At 49.3% G+C, this 16,565-nt stretch overlaps 1 protein-coding gene across 32 annotated transcripts in view; it reads left to right on the plus strand.

Moving 5' to 3' along the window:
• MEGF11 (multiple EGF like domains 11) overlaps window positions 1-16,565 on the plus strand; it is a 381,686-nt gene that overhangs the window by 336,709 nt on the left and 28,412 nt on the right. For all 32 annotated transcript variants that reach the window (XR_008657670.2, XR_008657671.2, XM_063638864.1 and 29 more), the window contains 3 exons: window positions 8,871-8,991; window positions 9,929-10,092; window positions 11,284-11,386. Coding sequence is in view for 30 of the 32 variants with exons in the window: in XM_063638864.1 (XP_063494934.1) it covers window positions 8,871-8,991; window positions 9,929-10,092; window positions 11,284-11,386 (388 nt within the window). In the remaining 2 variants the exon portion in view is untranslated. The remainder of the gene's footprint in view (window positions 1-8,870; window positions 8,992-9,928; window positions 10,093-11,283; window positions 11,387-16,565) is intronic.

Below are 16,565 nucleotides of genomic sequence, written 5' to 3' on the forward strand. Positions count from 1 at the left end.
ACTGTGGTAAGTGACACAAAGGAGCAGTAACAGGGAAACCTGCCCTGGAAGTGGGAGGGCGGGGGGAGAGTTAAAGAGTTAGGGCTGGGAGCGATGGCTCACGCCTGTAATCCCAGCACTTTGAGAGGCTGAGGCAGGTGGATCACGAGGTCGGGAGTTTGAGACCAGCCTGACCAACACGGTGAAACCCCGTCTCTACTAAAAATACAAAAATTAGCCAGGTGTGGTGGCATGCACCTGTAATGCCAGCTACTCAGGAGGCTGAGGCAGGAGAATCGCTTGAACCTGGGAGGTGGAGTTTGCGGCAAGCCGAGATCGCGACATTGCACTCCAGCCTGGGCGACAGAGTGAGACTCTGGCTCAAAAAAAAAAAAAAAAAAAAAAAAAAAAAAAAAAAAAAAAAATTGGGAGCTGAAAGGGACCTTAGGTCTCATCTAGTCTAGTGTAATGGTTAGCAAGATCCAGGGCCTATCACAGTGCCTTGCTTGTCATAGATGCTCAAGAAACACAGATTGAATGAATGAATGAAGTCACCTTGGGCTAGTGCTCTGACCCCAGGTCCAGGACCCATTCTTGCCTTGAGCCATCCCACCCCACCTACTCCTCCAACAAAAGGATAGCTGAGCCAGGCCAACTTCCTTGGTTGCTGGTCCCAGAGTGATCTCTGCTGAGCTCCCACAGGCTGGCAGGCTCATGCCACCTTGGCCTGGATCTAGAGAACTCAGTTCCACTCCGTTTACACTGCCTCCTACCCACAGAGCATATTTAAGGGGACTAGAAGACAAAGTCACACAATTGCCTCCCTCTTTTGTGTGACGGAGGGTCACCCACATTCCATCCTCCTCCAATTACTCCAAAAAATACTCATTAACCTCCTGTCCATTGCAAGGAAAACAGATGATCAACATGAGAAGCTCAGCTGTTGATTAATTTTCCCAAACAGGGCCAAACTACAAAGCAGCATATTGCAGGGGAGAAAATTCAATAAATGATATTTGAAACAAATTTAATAGAATGTATAACTCATTACCCACCGGGGTCTGGGCCTGTGCCGTCACGTTATGCATGGAGGCAGGTGGAAGATAGAGGAGCGATTTGCATCTTTAGTGGGACCAGCGTCAAGGGTTTGTTAGTAGTGCTTTCAAATCAAGTTCAAGATGTTAATAGCCAATACTGCATCTATAATTAACAGGCCTTTGGATGGGAGGAAGGGTTCACATTCATTCTGCATTCATAGAACAAAGATGCTGAACAAGACTGGCAGGCATCCCCAGCAGAAGCATGGGGACCTGCCCTGTGGGTGGTGTGGATTGGGGAGATGGGGATAGATGAAGATAGAAAGACATCCAAGCATCAACTTCCACGTGCTAAGAAAGGGTCAGAGCATCTAGGCCTTGGTGGGTAGTGCTCCCTCAAGATCAGGGCCATGTCCTCTGGATGTCTTGCTCTGTGCTTGGGTGTCAAGTGCACTTTCCATATCAACAGGGATGGCACAGGCCAACCCAGAATTGCCACATTTGGGCTGTTAGCATCCTGTAACTGAAATGGGAGCTAGGAGATTTGAGTTCCAAATGAATGTTCACCTTGCATTGGCTGTGTGATCTTGGGCAAGTCACTTTCCCTTTTTTGGCCTCAGTTTCCTCACCTATAAAACAAGGCAGCTGGACCGGGTGATTCCCAGCGTCCCTTTCAGCTCTAGCATTATGGGCTATCTACCCACCATTAGGACAGGTGTGTGACCAGGCCCAGGCCATGCATCAGCAGAGCAGGTGGACCACAGCTGGTGGGATTCTTAGAGGCCCAAGAGGACTCCCCATCTCTGGCCCTCCTTCCTACCATTCCTCACACCTTTGGGTTAAGACCCCCAGTCCAGGCAAGAAGATATTCAGAGTCAGAGCTAAAGGGCCCTTAGAGATGACATAGCCAGTGGTTCCCAGCTAGACACTTGTAAAGGCTGCAGCAGGTTGCCAAGAGCAGTTTGGTACATTTCACAAAACCTACGGGAAATCCTGTATTATTAACTGTGATGAAGCTAACTGAAATACCAAGGTTTTCCTTTTGCTTTTAATTAGAATTAAATTATGTGATATCCCTGGTTAGTGTGTGCTGATCAGAAGCTCTGATTGGTCATAGGTGACATCATAGGAATACCTAGATCATGATTGGTGGACAAGAGGCTGCCACTAGAGTCACATGGCATGCGGTCACTGGCCAAATTGTACTTGTCCAATATGTGACTGGCCTTGGACACCAGCCCAGAGTGACTGCAATGTCTTTTAAACGGAGAGAGCTTTGTAGGGGGAGAATACTAAAAAGAGTCCTTAGTGGTGAAAAGTTGGGGAGACTGGTTTCAATAGCCTCAGATGACTGATACAGAAACCAAGGCCTGTACATTATCTTGCATTAACACGAGTCTATCAGAAGAGTGGACTACTTCTAGCAGGAATTCCGGATGGTGATTTTAGGGGAACAACCTCAATAAAGGACCTTAGGGGACAGGCCTGGCTGGGGGAGTGGGCAGAGTTGCTAGACTAAGCAAAGCACATGACATGCCAAATGCAAACTCCCCAGCTCACAACTCTGGCTCTCATCCTGGCCTTTTCTCCAGTGTGTGACAAGATCAACTGACATGAACTGAGGGCTGGTTTGGGTCAGGCTCTAGGCAGGAGGAGGCAGGTGTAGACAGCACAACCCTTGCAGCCAGTTCCCTGGGAGCAGTGGCCTGCAAGTCCCAGCTCTGCTTGTGGGCCCACTTTGGCTCATAGTGATTTGATTATCTCTAATGTCTGTTCAGCTCAGAAGGTCTTGTCTCCCAGAGTGGATGCTCTAGAGGCCAACTGGATAATTTTTGCCTGTGCTTCTCACTCTCTGGTAGGCAGAGTTGGGCAGGGGGTGATGGGGTGAGGCATGGAAGCATAGACCAGGATCTCCTGGCTTTCCTTTCTCACGAGAGCCCCATGGAGGCTCAGAGACAGTGTGTTAGTGTGGGACCCATCCTTAGACTAGACAATATTCTGTTGCCTGTGTGTGATGAGAATCACAGAACCCAGCCTACCAGGGCCCCTCACACATTATTTACAAAATTCCCATACTCTGTGCCACGTACTGGGGAACACAGACAGGTAAGGCCCCTCTTCTCATGAAGCTTCTAGTCTCTCTGGGAGAGGCAGAGAGTAAATAAGTGGACAAAGAAACATACCTGGATGTAGGCATGAGTATACCTGTGTGGGTACTGCCTGGGAGTTGCCCAAGACCAGAGACTGGGTCCCAGTCTCTTCTGTGCCCTTGGAGCCTGCGAAATGGCTAGCTCAGAGTTGGCCCTTACTCAGCAAACATTTGCTGAATTGCCTGGCATACGAGAGAAAGCATATGGAAAGTGCCCAGTCCTTCTGCTCCTGTCCACAGTAGAAGCCAGCATGTACACACAAACATCTCATTTCAATTAAACATTTATCGAGGGTCCATTATGTACCAGCAGGGGCCCAAGCTCTGAGAATCTAGACATGAATGCAATCAGATCCATCCCCACGGAGCTCACAGGCCTGAGGTGGAGGGAGGCACTGAGCCAACCACAACCATCCAGTGCTAGGATGAAGGTTGCTATGTATGCACCCAATTCCCACCAGGGCAGGGCTGGTGGGATGGAGAGGAGTGTCAGGGAAGACACCCAGGAGAAAATGTACACAGACATACCCAAGGCAAACACCCACAGAAACACACAGATGTATACACTGACTGCCTGAGCACGTGTGGACATCAATGCCGACCCATGTAGACTTGGGTCCCACACAGACCATCATGATTAAGGCTTGTTTGTTAGTGGTCCCCCAAATCAAAAAGGTATCACTACACCTTGGGCCAGGGGATACGCTGGGGTGGGCAGAGCTGATAGTCTAACCTGAGATAGGCTCGTGATTGGCTTGCTATGAACATCAATCACCAGAGACTGGCCAGTCAATTATAGACCAGGCCTCACCCTCAGATCAGAGGCTAGAAGTTAGGGAATTTGACAAAAAACTTTAACAGTTAGTGTAATACTTGTGCTTGTTGAGGTGTTAGAACTCGGTATGCATTGGTACTGAGGCCAGGGGGCCGGGACAGTGAGATGGAAGAGCAGAGTGCTCGAAGTTAGCTGTGCCAAGTTAGCTGCCCCTTCAGGGCAGAGCTGTGCACTTTAGAAACTGTCTGATTCCCCATTTGGACTTTTTGCTATTAGGAGCTGACTGGAAAAAAACACAGTTTCTTCTCTTCTCCCACTCAACAACAATCAACACAAAAGACTTCTGTGACCAGATGTGTGGGGATTTCTCCCCAGCAGCAAGCAATCAATCAGTTCTGCAGCAGACATCAGCTGGGTGCCCTCCAATTCAATTCTGACACTATCTATCTGGAGATAGCATCAGATCCCGCAGGTGGAGGGCTCAGGCCCCAAGACTGCTCACCCTCCTGCCTTAAGATGCCAGTCAAAAACTCCAGGCTGTTTTGCCTGTGTTTCTTTTTTTTTTCTTGAGACAGAGTCTCGCTCTGTCGCCCAGGCTGGAGTGCAGTGGTGTGACCCTGGCTCACTGCAATCTCCGCCTCCCCGGTTCAAGCGATTCCCCTGCCTCAGCCTCCCAAGTAGCTGGGACTACAGGTGCGCACCACCACGCCTGGCTAATTTTTTTGTATTTTAGTAGAGACAGGGTTTCACCATGTTGGCCAGGATGGTCTGAATCTCCTGACATCGTGATCCGCCTGCCTCAACCTCCCAAAGCGCTGGGATTACAGGCGTGAGCCATCATGCCCGGCCTTGCCTGTGCTTCTAACTGACGGGCTATAAATCGGGGTTCCTGCAACTCCCTCCTTGGGTTCAATTAACTTGCTAGAGAGGTTCACAGAATTCAGAGAAACACATTTACCAGTTTATTATAAAGGATATTACAAAGGATATGGATGAAAAGATGTAGAGGGCAAGACATGTGGGAAGGGGTATGGAGCTTCCATGCCCTCTCCAGGTGCACAATCTTCCTGGAACCTCCATATTTCAGCTATCCAGAAGCTTTCCAAACCCTGTCCTTCAGGGTTTTTATGGAGACTTCGTTACACGGGAATCATTGATTACATCGCTGGCCTTTGGTGATCAACTTAAACTTCAGCCCCTCTTCCTTATACCTTCCCCCTTCAGCAGGTGGGGCTGTAAGTCCCAACTTTCTAATCCTGCCTTCGTCTTTCTGGTGACCAGTCCCCATCCTGAAGCAGCCATCGGTCATTAACATACAAAACAACCTCACTTTTGGCCAGGTGTGGTGGCTCACACCTGTAATCCCAGCACTTTGGGAGGCTGAGGTGGGTGGATCACCTGAGGTCGGGAGTTCGAGACCAGCCTGACCAACATGGAGAAACCCCATCTCTACTAAAAATACAAAAATTATCTGGGTGTGGTGGCACATGACTGTAATCCCAGCTACCGGGAAGCTGAGGCAGGAGAATCGCTTGAACCCGGGAGGTAGAGGTTGCAGTGAGCCAAGATCGCGCCACTGCACTCCAGCCTGGGCAACAAGAGTGAAATTCTGACTCAAAAAAAAAAAAAAAAAAAAAAAAACCTCAGTTTGGAGATTCTAAGGATTCCAGGAGTTGCTTGGCAGGAAACTGGATGAAGACCTAATATATATTTCACAATATCAGAGGAACTGACAAATGCAAAGTGTTTGGAACAGTGACCCTCAGGGAATGGTCATTCCATCCTCCAAGACCATACCTGTAGTGTGTGGTGACAAAAGTTCCAGCCTGTGTCAGCTGTGAGGGGGAACAGGGAGCTAGCCCAGAGAAGGTGATAAAAAGGTAAACAAGGTATTCTTTCCCTAAGAGATGCTGTATCTTTGCACTAATAGCTTGTATAGTGCTTTCTACCCATCAGGCACTATTCTAACTGCTACACAAATAATAACTAATTTAATCCTCTTAATCCTATGAGAAGGGGACATTTTAATTCCCATTTAACAGATGCGGGAACTGAGGCTTGGGATTTAGTAAATTGCCTATGGTCACACGGTGAATAAGCTGTGGAAGCAGGATGGTACCAGAGTCCATCCTCTGATCTCTCACTCCTGCTGCCTTTCAGGATGGAAGATCTGGTTCTTTCTCCTTAACCTTCACTGGCACTAACACACCAGGGGTCCTGGATAAGCCACTGCCCCTCTCTGAGTCTCCCTTTTCTTCTCTGGGAAGCAGAAAGCCATCTCAGCCCAGTGGCCTCCCAGGACTGTCGCAAAGACCAGGCACAGGCTTCTCTGGGAGGAAACTGACACAGCATTGTGGGGAGCAGATGTGTCGAGCTTGGCTCCCTGCATCCTGTCCCATGGATCATGGCCAGGGCAGGAGGCCTCTCTGAGCCCCATCAGCAGACCTGCAACAGGGCTCACAGGCAACCTGAGGCCCTGCAGGGAGATTAGGGTTGGGGACACTAATGAGGACGCTGGGAGAGAAAGCCCCTCTCTCTGATAGCAGATTTATGCAGAGAAAGGCATACGCTGTGCCCGTAGTCTGCACCCAGGCCAAGGCCCTCAGAGGTCAGATTCTTATGTGCTGTTTATCATCTTGGAGAAACTGGAGTTTTCTGGGTAATGGGAAAGCTGACAGACTCCAGCTGGTCAGGCCTGCTGGGGACTGGCGGGGGAAAGAGCAGGAACTGTGGGGCCTTCGGGGAAGGATTCCACACTCCCTGCCCCCAAGGGTGAGACAGAAGCAGAAAAGGGCTGGAGAAGAGCCTCTCTGTGGCAAAGACCCACACCCTCGGTTCTCTCTGTGGCCCACATGGGAGTGAAGCCAGATGCCTGGACCCTTAGAGTTGAGAAGGGAGCTCCTTTATGCCAAGCCTGTCATTTCAGAGATGCGGGAACTGAGACTCAGAGACAGATAGTACATATCCGTGTCACACAGCTAGTGGGGCCCAGACAAGCTCTGGTCTCCCAGCCCAGACAAATGTATTATCAGGATTCCCACGGAAAGCTTAGGTGTAAGGCCTGAGACGCTGGTTGGAGACACTCCATAGGGGCTGGAGGTGGGAATTCAACATCCAGTGACCACTTGCTCCAGCATAGACAGCCCCACAGTAGGTTCCTCAGTGGGGAAGCATGTCCTGGGGAACTCAGGGAAGAAAGCCCGAACTCCCTCCCCTGGCATTCCAGACTCCCAGCCCCCCTTTTATCTATCTCCTTCACTCCTCCCTTCAGCCACCCCTAGTGCCTTCCCAGCTCATACTCTTCTGCACTCTTATCCACAACCCTCTTCCCACCTGGATCCCCTTTAGCCCACTCTTCTCTGATTAAATGCTCCCACCCCTCAAGGCCTCTGAAGCCTCCATTCCTGGTCTCCCTACCCGGTAACTTGCCCCTTGTCCAAATTCCTTACTGGAGCTAACAGCGTACCCACTTACCGGTAGAGTGGACGCCCAGATTCACCCCTCAGGACAGAAGCACTCATTCTTCCCCAGCTGCCAGAAAGTTAGTGGCTCCCAGGTGAGGCCCTCTATAGACATCGCCCTCCAAGTCAGCCAACTCACCTGAGGAGTCATGGCCCCTTCCCCCATCCCAGTGGATAGCCAGTGATTGATGGAGGCATAAAGGATCTCCCTCCCTTTACCCCCATGTGGGACAACTCCAGGGGTCATCTCAGCTTCAGAGCTTCCTGCCAGATCCACAGAAGTTACTGTAACTGTGCCTTGGTTCAACTTTTCCTCAGCCTCGACCGCCTCCCTTATCCCTTATCGGGATTATTCTCAAGAGCTCACTAATCTCTATCTCAGAATGTTTTCCAGGGTAGCCAGTTTAGGATCCCCGGTAATGTAATGGTTAAGCAGCCAGCCTGGGTTCCAGCAAGGAGCAACTGGGTTTAGTTCTGTGACCTTGGCAGAGTTAAGTAACTTCTCCATGCAGTTATCTGTTAGGTGAGAATAATGCTGAGGCAGTAGCTTCTATCTCCTATGAGTGCTGTGACAATTAAATGAGATGGTGTGTGGCACATGATATTGAGAAAGGACTCAATATGCATTGGCTATCATTTACATTTAACTTCTCTGAGGCTCAGGCAAATGCGGATAGGATATTACTACTCATGTCATGGGGTTATGGGTGAGAAATCAGATTGGGAGACAACGGGTTAGACTTGGTGCTGCTTCGACCTAATACAGACTTTGGAGTCAAGGTCCCTGGTGTTGTGGTCTGGAGGCCTGACCCCTCCAATAACTGAGAAGGGTTATATTAGTTTTCCATTGCTGCTGTAAAAAAATCACAATTTAGTGGCTTCAAACAGCACAAATGTATTATCTGACGGTCCTGAAGGTCAGAAATCTGGCATGGGTTTCATGAGGCTGAAGCCAAGGTGCCGGCAGGCCGTGTTCCTTCCTGGAAGCTTTAGGAGAGGGTCTATTTCCTGCTCACTCACGGTGTGGACGGAATTCAGTTCCTCTGGTTGCACGACTGAGGCCCTCATTTTCTTGGTAGCTGTAAAAGAGCTGTTGATCCCAGATTCTAGAGGCCACTGCATTCCTCAGCTCGTGGCCCCTTCCTCCATCTTCGAAGTCAGCACAAGCGGGTGGAGGGCTCCTCATGGTGTATCTCTCTGACCTACCTTCTTTGGTCATCTTTTACTCTTAAGGACACGTGATTATATTGGGCCCACCTGGATAACCCCTGAACCCCTGACATTCTCCCCATCTCCAGGTCCTTAATCACACCTGCAAAGTCCCTTTATGCCATGTAAGGTAACGTATTCACAGATCCCAGGGATTAGGACATGGACATGTTGGGGGCAGCAGGGGTCATTATCCTGCCTACCACAGCCATCCAACGTGGAGCAACCTTTGATCCAAAATTCACCCCCTCCCTTTCCAGGGAGAGGTCTGTGCCGTTTCTTGTGCAGCAGGGACCTACGGCCCCAACTGCTCGTCCATCTGTAGCTGTAACAATGGTGGCACCTGCTCCCCAGTAGATGGCTCCTGTACCTGCAAGGAAGGTAATGTGCCCTCTCTCTCAAGCCCATCCCCCACATATGAGCACACTCCCCAGGTGGTGCTGCCAGCTGAGGGGTCTCAGGTGGGGCTGCCCCAACCCCACCCGCATGCAAGGTCAGGGAGCCTATATTGGTTGGGTTCCAGGCAAGAAAACCCATGCCAGGAATTTCAATCGCAGGAATGTAATGAGGGGATTCATTGCAATGTTGTTCGAGGAGCTGAAGAGCACACAGGGAAAGTGTGCAACCCCTAGACACATTAACACCTGTGGGAGATGCTGCTATCACTCCTAGGGTTGGAGGGACAAAAGAAAGAGTTCCCAGAGCCTGGGAGTGAGGGCCACCTGGTGAGAGCTGGGACATGGAGAGAGGGGCTGCGCCACCACCTGAGGCCCCAGGCAGAGAAAGAGGGAGAGGACACACCTGTCTCTCCTGCTCCCGCTCTCCAGTCTGTAGGCAGGTCTCCCACAGGCAGCCCAGCTGGGAGCCAGCTGAGGGGGAGCCTGGGATGTGCAGCCTGCAGGGGTCAGCCCCCACCACGAACAGGGAAGGGGAGAAATGGTGTGGTAGGCAAAGAGGCCAGTGACCAGCCTAAGAATGGAGAATCAGCCATCCCTCAAACAGAGGGCCCGGAGATAAGCTGCCAGACTCCACCCTGGGCAGAGACAGCACTCCCCACCTGAGCTGGTGCCTGTTCCAGGTAGGATCATCTGCCTGCAGCACAAACAGTGAGCACCCGGAGGCAGGAGACTTGGGTTCTAGCCCCAGCTCTTCTAACAGCTCTGTTGTATTTCTGAACTCTGTGTGGAATGTGTGTTCTAACCCAGCCCTCAGGAAAGCAGTGGTTTGGGTGGGATGCTGTGTGCAGAGCTGGGGGGAGTGGGCAGAAAGACACACTGGACCTGGATGGAGAAGTGACAGTCCCTTTCCCTCCCCTCAGGGTGGCAGGGCCTGGACTGCACCCTGCCGTGTCCCAGTGGGACGTGGGGCCTGAACTGCAACGAGAGCTGCACCTGTGCCAATGGGGCAGCCTGCAGCCCCATAGACGGCTCCTGCTCCTGCACCCCTGGCTGGCTGGGAGACACCTGTGAGCTGCCTTGCCCGGTGAGTGCCAGGGTGGGGAGGGACAGGTGGGGCTCAGCATCCCCTCACGCCCTTTCCCTGGTGTTAGTTTGTCCACAAGAGTGCCCAGAGAAGAGCACTAAGCTAGGTGATGGGGCACTTGGATTTAGGTCACTGTCCTAGTCCTAACCTCTCTGTGGCTACTTTACTACTTTGGCCCTCATCCCTCTGGTCTATAAAATGGCAAATACTTGGCAGATGTGGTGACATGGCATCACTCTTCCCATGCTGCTCTTGGTAAACATTATTGACTCTGGCACTCGAGCTCAAATGCAGCTTCAGATTCCTTCACAACCCAGTGCTACAAGACAGCCCTTACTAATCCATGAGAGTTGCCATTCATTGGTAGATAATGTCGAAGCTTGCTTCTGGTTCCAACAGTCTGTACTTTTATGATCAGAGAGTGTGGTGACTAAAGCAAGCACTGTTCAATAATAACCACCCAGACTTAATCACTGGATCTTACAGGTCTGAGACACAAATAAGTTAAACCCACTGATATGATATTGCTGGATGAGCAATGCAGTCCCTAATGAGCAATTTGGAGTCCTGCAATCCTGGGTTCAAATCGGCTTTGTCACATCCTTTGTTACCTTGAGCATGTTACTTCACCTCTCTAACCTTGTTTTGCATCTTTAAAGTGGGAATATAATGGAATAATATCATGGAATTGCTGTGAGGATTAAGAAAAATTAGGTATATGAGGCTCTTGATACCTAATGAGCTTATAAGAATTGGTGACTACCTTCTTCCCCAGCAACAAAGAATAAAGCATAGTCATTCCTCACAGGTGATCAATGTGTTACAATTTGCAAAGTGCACTTTCATTTACAATTTTAGTTAATGATCATTACAGGCCTTTGAGCTTGACCACCGAAAAGTAGAGCAGGAGTATCACCTCCCTCCCAACCTCATACTCCTGTTAATGCAGCCAAATAATTCTTCAGGGTGTCTTCATGGCTGTGTTGATCCCCACTTACAAAACGTGTCCCCATTGTGCCCCAGCCCCAGTCTCCCTGCATCCCTGTGGGGTTCTGGCTCAGTTTTGTCATCAAGATCCAGTAGATCTCACTGGACCCTCCAAAAGTAAAAATTAAAGAAAAGATCCATAGAAGTATACAAACCTCTGGAAGTTTGGGTCTGATCATTTTTCTCTCCCTGTCTTTTCCACAGGATGGCACATTTGGGCTGAACTGCAGTGAACACTGTGACTGCAGCCATGCTGATGGATGTGACCCCGTCACAGGCCACTGCTGCTGCCTGGCCGGATGGACAGGTAACCTTCCCTTGCTGTGCCACCACCCAGGTACTGTGAAACTGGGTTCTTGGTATTCTACTTCTCTTGACCGTTCTTTCTTCTTCAATATCTTTCTTCTTGATCCCTGAGTATGCATCTTTCCCTTTATCTGCTCTGGGTTCCAGTTCTCCATTCCATTTAATTCAAGTAAGTATTTATTGAACATCTATTAGGTATAAGCTCTGTCCAAAGCGCTGGAGTCACTCCAGTAGGTCAAAAGCTGACATATGGTGGGTGTAAGTGCTCAATCTGGAGAATATGATGGAGAAGGGGACAAGGGCCTTTCTCCTTAGTCCAGTCTCAGAATCCTGGTCCTTATATCTATCCTGTCAGCCTGCCTCCTAAATACAAGGTGAATCCATCTACTTCTCTCCATCCCATTGCCACCACACGGTCTGCTGGGCACCATCCCGCATCTGGCACTGCCTTGGCCTCCGCTCTTGCCCAGCTGCATTCATTCTGCACCTGGTGGCCAGAGTCAGCTTTCCAAACCCAGATGTGCTATTTCAGTCCCTGTTCAGAATGCCTCAATGGTTTCCCATGACTCTTACATAAAATTTTAAATCCTTACCATGGCCCAGGGCCCACGGGATCTGGCTCTGGCTCTGCCTGACTCCTCCACCTCACTCTGTTCACTTTGTGGCTCACTACATTCCAGCCACCAGGGCCACAGTCTACTACTTCAGGAAGCCAACCACCTTCCTGCCTCCAGGCCTTTGTACATGCCATTCCCTCTGCCTGGATCATTCCTTCCCCTTTTCACCTGATAACTCCTTGTCTACCAGATTTCAGTGTAAAGCTTTCTTCCTCTGGGAAGGCACTTCCCCTGCTACAATACCCACCCCCAACCTGACCAAGACAAAAGCATCCCCTTTATTAATTCTTCTACCCTACACTTTTCCTATTGTGGTACTTAAATCAGAGTTCAATGACAACTGTGGTAACTGTTTATTATCTGCCTCCCTAATGTGGCCATCAGCTCTATAGAGGCATCTGCCTTATTCGCCATTGTATCCACTGCCTGCCACACGCTGAGATATGGATAACACGGTAGTTAAGAACTCAGCTCTGGAGCCAGACTGCTGGGGTTTATGACCTTGGGCAAGTCATTTAACCTCTCAGGGCCTGAACTCTCCATCCATAAAATACAGATAATTATCCTTGCAATTACAGGGTTGTTCTGAAGCTTAAATGAGTTACTACCTATAAAGTGCTAACAGTGCCTGGCACATAGTAAGTGCTCAGTAAAAGCAGGCCATGAATACAGGAAGTGCTTAATAAGCATTTCAGGAGTGAACCTACTAGCCAGTCCCAAGGTGATGAGCAGCAAAGAGAAAGAAAGAAATATAGTCATTTCTGGCAGTATAGGCTCTCAGATAAATAATCAACATCAGGTTGCTGCACAGCCTGTGTTCGTAACCAGAAAGTTTCTAAGCAGCCAAGAGCCAGGGACATTGCTTCCTCTGCAGTATCTCCAGCCTGGCTTCCCCTGCCCTGCTGGCTCCTGCTCCTCAGTAAAGAATAAGGCTCTACCCTGGTCACTGGCACCCTAGAATCTCAGCAGGAGCCAAGTGGAAATCAACTTTAATTTTCCATTGCCTTAATTTTGAGTGAGCCGATTAAGATTTTAATGACATCTAGTGCTTAAAAATTCTGTCTTTGGTGAACAAGCTTTCAGCAAGGCCTCTGCTGTTCTAAACCTAATTTCCCCAAATGTGGTCCTGAAGTCTTTTCAAAGAAGTGATTGATACCCTGAGGTTTGTCATGCAGAAGGGGGCCAATGAGAAACACACATGGGCCTCCCACTGAGCCCTCCCCACTCACCTCTGCCTCAAGAAAAATCTGTGCCTAACTTCCCAGTCCCTGGCACATTGCTCATTCCTTGGCTTGGCACAGGTTTGGGGCTGCCCTAAGCTGTGCACGTGTCTCCCCTTAACCCTCATAAGCCACAGGCTTACGGAAAACTGGCATTTTGTCTTATTCATCTTGCCCTGCAGATAATATGTGCTTATTAAATGTTTATTGAAATAAACTGGAAGAAGTTGGCCTATAATCATTCATGATTTTTCCCCTTAAAGTGGTGGAGGCTTTAAAGATTATCTCCACCAACCTTCTCATGCCATAGATAAGGAAAAGTTTGTCTGGGGTCTCAGGACATTAGGGCCAACAGGATGAGAGACTCAGGATTGTATCTTAAGGGGGAACCATTTATTCAATCAACTAGCATTAATTGACTCAAGCAATTACCAAGCCTTTATATTGGCAGCTACCTTGTGCCCAGCACCATGCCAGACTCAGCAGTAAATGGTAAAAAGCAACAGTTTCTGAGTACCTACTGTGTGCCAAACACTGTGTTGGGCACCAAAGATGCAAAAATGACCACGATGGCATCCTGTCCATGAGGAGCACCTAGGTAAGCAAAGTCAGAAGTGTCACTAAGCCATGGTACCTGTCTTCAAATTGCTGGCAGGGGAGACAGGACTCGTGTATGAAGCTTTCAAGTAACAGGTGGAGACACAGCTGTATGCTGCTGATTATCAAAGAGATGCTTGTCTCCCTGGGCAGACATCCAAGAAGACTTCCTGGAGAAGGAGGGCCCTAAACGGACCCTGAAGGATATGGGCTGCTGAGCGGCTACTAGCTTCATTGCATGAACTAGAGATCTTCATGTATGGATTCCTAGCCTAGGTTTACCCACCAATATAGATGTGGGGGTGGGGAGGAGTCCTGAAAAATAGAGCAAGGGGATTCCCTAGAGTAAGAAAGGAAAGGACCTCTGAGCGGGACTATCCCTATACAACTGTGGGGAAAACTGGGGCCCAGGAAGGTAACTGAAGCTGCTTCTTCAGAAACTATAGCTGGGAGCCTCCCACAAGGCCAAGGCCAGCCCCTTTGATCATATCAGTAAGTCGCTTCTGGAACTGGGCACTCCATATGGGGAAATCTTTGACCCTTCTTTCCACTTAGATCCCATGTCTTAAGCTCCAAGAAGGTCTTGGGACATGTAAGAACCACAAACAAGAGCCCTACTCCCACAGAAACAGGCCCAGAATATAATAACTGCGAAGTCCTAGAACCCAGTGGGACTTTGCAGCCACCTTCAGTCTGAGAATAAACATGGTACACTTACGGTTCTCAATCTCCATAAATGAGGACCCCTTTTGACATGAAAACACTAACGATTCCACAATGAGAATAGCTATACTTTTAATAGCCATTGGCTGGGATAAACACAATAGCAACCAGCTGCCATGAATTCAGTGGTGCTTTCACATACACTGTGTTTTATGAACACAGTAATACCTATAGTTTTAGGAAAGAGCAGTGTCTACATGTGACACATGTGCCTTGGTCAGCTGGCAGAGTGCTTGGTGTGCAGTGGAACTGGAGGCCCTGTGGGCAGCAAAGCTCCACCTTAGTGCGAGGAACAGCTTTGTCCCTAGGCCTGTGGTCTGAATCCTGGGTTTCCAACAACCATAGGCAAAAGAAATCCTAGGCCAGCGCAGTGGCTCACGACTGTAATCCCAGCACTTTGGGAGGCTGAGGCAGGTGGATCATTTGAGACCAGGAGTTAAAACTAGCCTGGCCAACATGGAGGAACCCTGTCTCTACTACAAATACAAAAGTTAGCTAGCTGTGGTGGTGGCTCATACCTGTAATCCCAGCTACTCAGGAGGCTGAGGCAGAATTGCTTGAACCTGGGATGCAGAGGTTGCCATGAGCACGCCACTGCACTCCCACCTGGGTGACAGAGTGAGACCCTGTCTCCAAAAAAAAAAAAAAAAAAAAAAAAAAAGCCTTGTGGCAGATCACAGCTTTTGTTATGCCCAGGAAAAGGAGAAACTTGAAGATGGATCCAAAACCTTGAACAGTTTTATGGTTTCCACTTTCCCAAGCTCCCTCTAGTCAATCTATGTTGCCTGTCCAGTTCACCTCTTGGGCACCTGAAACACCACTGGGAGAGACCTCCATCAATGGGTAAAATATGGCTGCCAGATCCCATTCCCTGGGGAGGAAACCACTTGCTCCCCACCCCCACCCCACCTACTCACCCGCAACCATTTCCCAGAGAGTGGCATCTGAAGCCTCTACCCTGCTGCAAAACTGAGACATTACAGATGCTGGGCTAGACTGAGGAACAGGAGGATGAGTAAAACCTGTTGCATCCCCCTCCCTCTCCCCTCTCCGGCGGTTCCACCCTCCCTCCCCTCTCCTTGCCAGCCCAGGTGGGCTTGTACAATTCCAGTCTGCCTCTAAATTGGTCCCACTGCTCTCCTGCTGCTGCTAGGGCTGGCTCTGTTCACTAGGCATGAGTGTCTTTCTCCTTTCTTTCTCTTTCCCACAATCGCTGTCCTTATAACAAGGCAGACATGATTTTTCAGCTAATTCTGCCCCTCTCTGAGCCTCTGATATTCACCTTCTGATAACAAGGCAGACATGATTTTTCAGCTAATTCTGCCCCTCTCTGAGCCTCTGATATTCACCTTCTGAAGCCAAGCCAATCTCCTGGGCTCACATGTTCCATTTCCCTAATGCATGTCAGACTGGAAGCCTTTCTGCCTGGGAAGAAAACCTACCCCAGAGCTGGGGCATCCAGCCTCAGGCCTTTTAAAATTCCTTCTTCACCTTCAGGCTGTAGGGAACCTAACACACATTTCTTCTACCTGAGCCCAAAAAGACTATAGACTTTGTTCCTTTTTCTTATTGAGAAATTCCATCCATTCCCCCATAAGCCTCTGTCAAACTAAGGGTCATTAAATCAAATTGTTGGGTTACAACTAGCATTTTAAAAGCTGAAATCGAATACATCATAGTACAAAGAAAACATCAGAGTCCATCATACATAGTGACAGTAAATGGAATTTTTGCAAAGCACTGGTTTCTATTGTGTGTATGAATGACACACATACTGCGCTGAGGAGTCTGGTCAGAAGAATCTGAAAAGATCCTACCTACTCTCTGAGCCCCTCCCTGGGTGGGTTGGCAGGGACCCAGCAGCACCAGTGGCTCCTGGGCTAACGTGTGGGCATATGGCTCACTCCCAGCTGGCACTTACTTGCCCATAGTTGGTTTCTCCCGGTCCTGTTCTTGGATGCCATACAGAAGAGGCCCTTGTGATCTGGTCCCTTCTTACTCCCACAATCTCATCTCTTGCTGT

Source organism: Symphalangus syndactylus, chromosome 5 (genome assembly GCF_028878055.3).
Source record: "Symphalangus syndactylus isolate Jambi chromosome 5, NHGRI_mSymSyn1-v2.1_pri, whole genome shotgun sequence".
Classification (NCBI taxonomy): Eukaryota; Metazoa; Chordata; class Mammalia; order Primates; family Hylobatidae; genus Symphalangus; species Symphalangus syndactylus.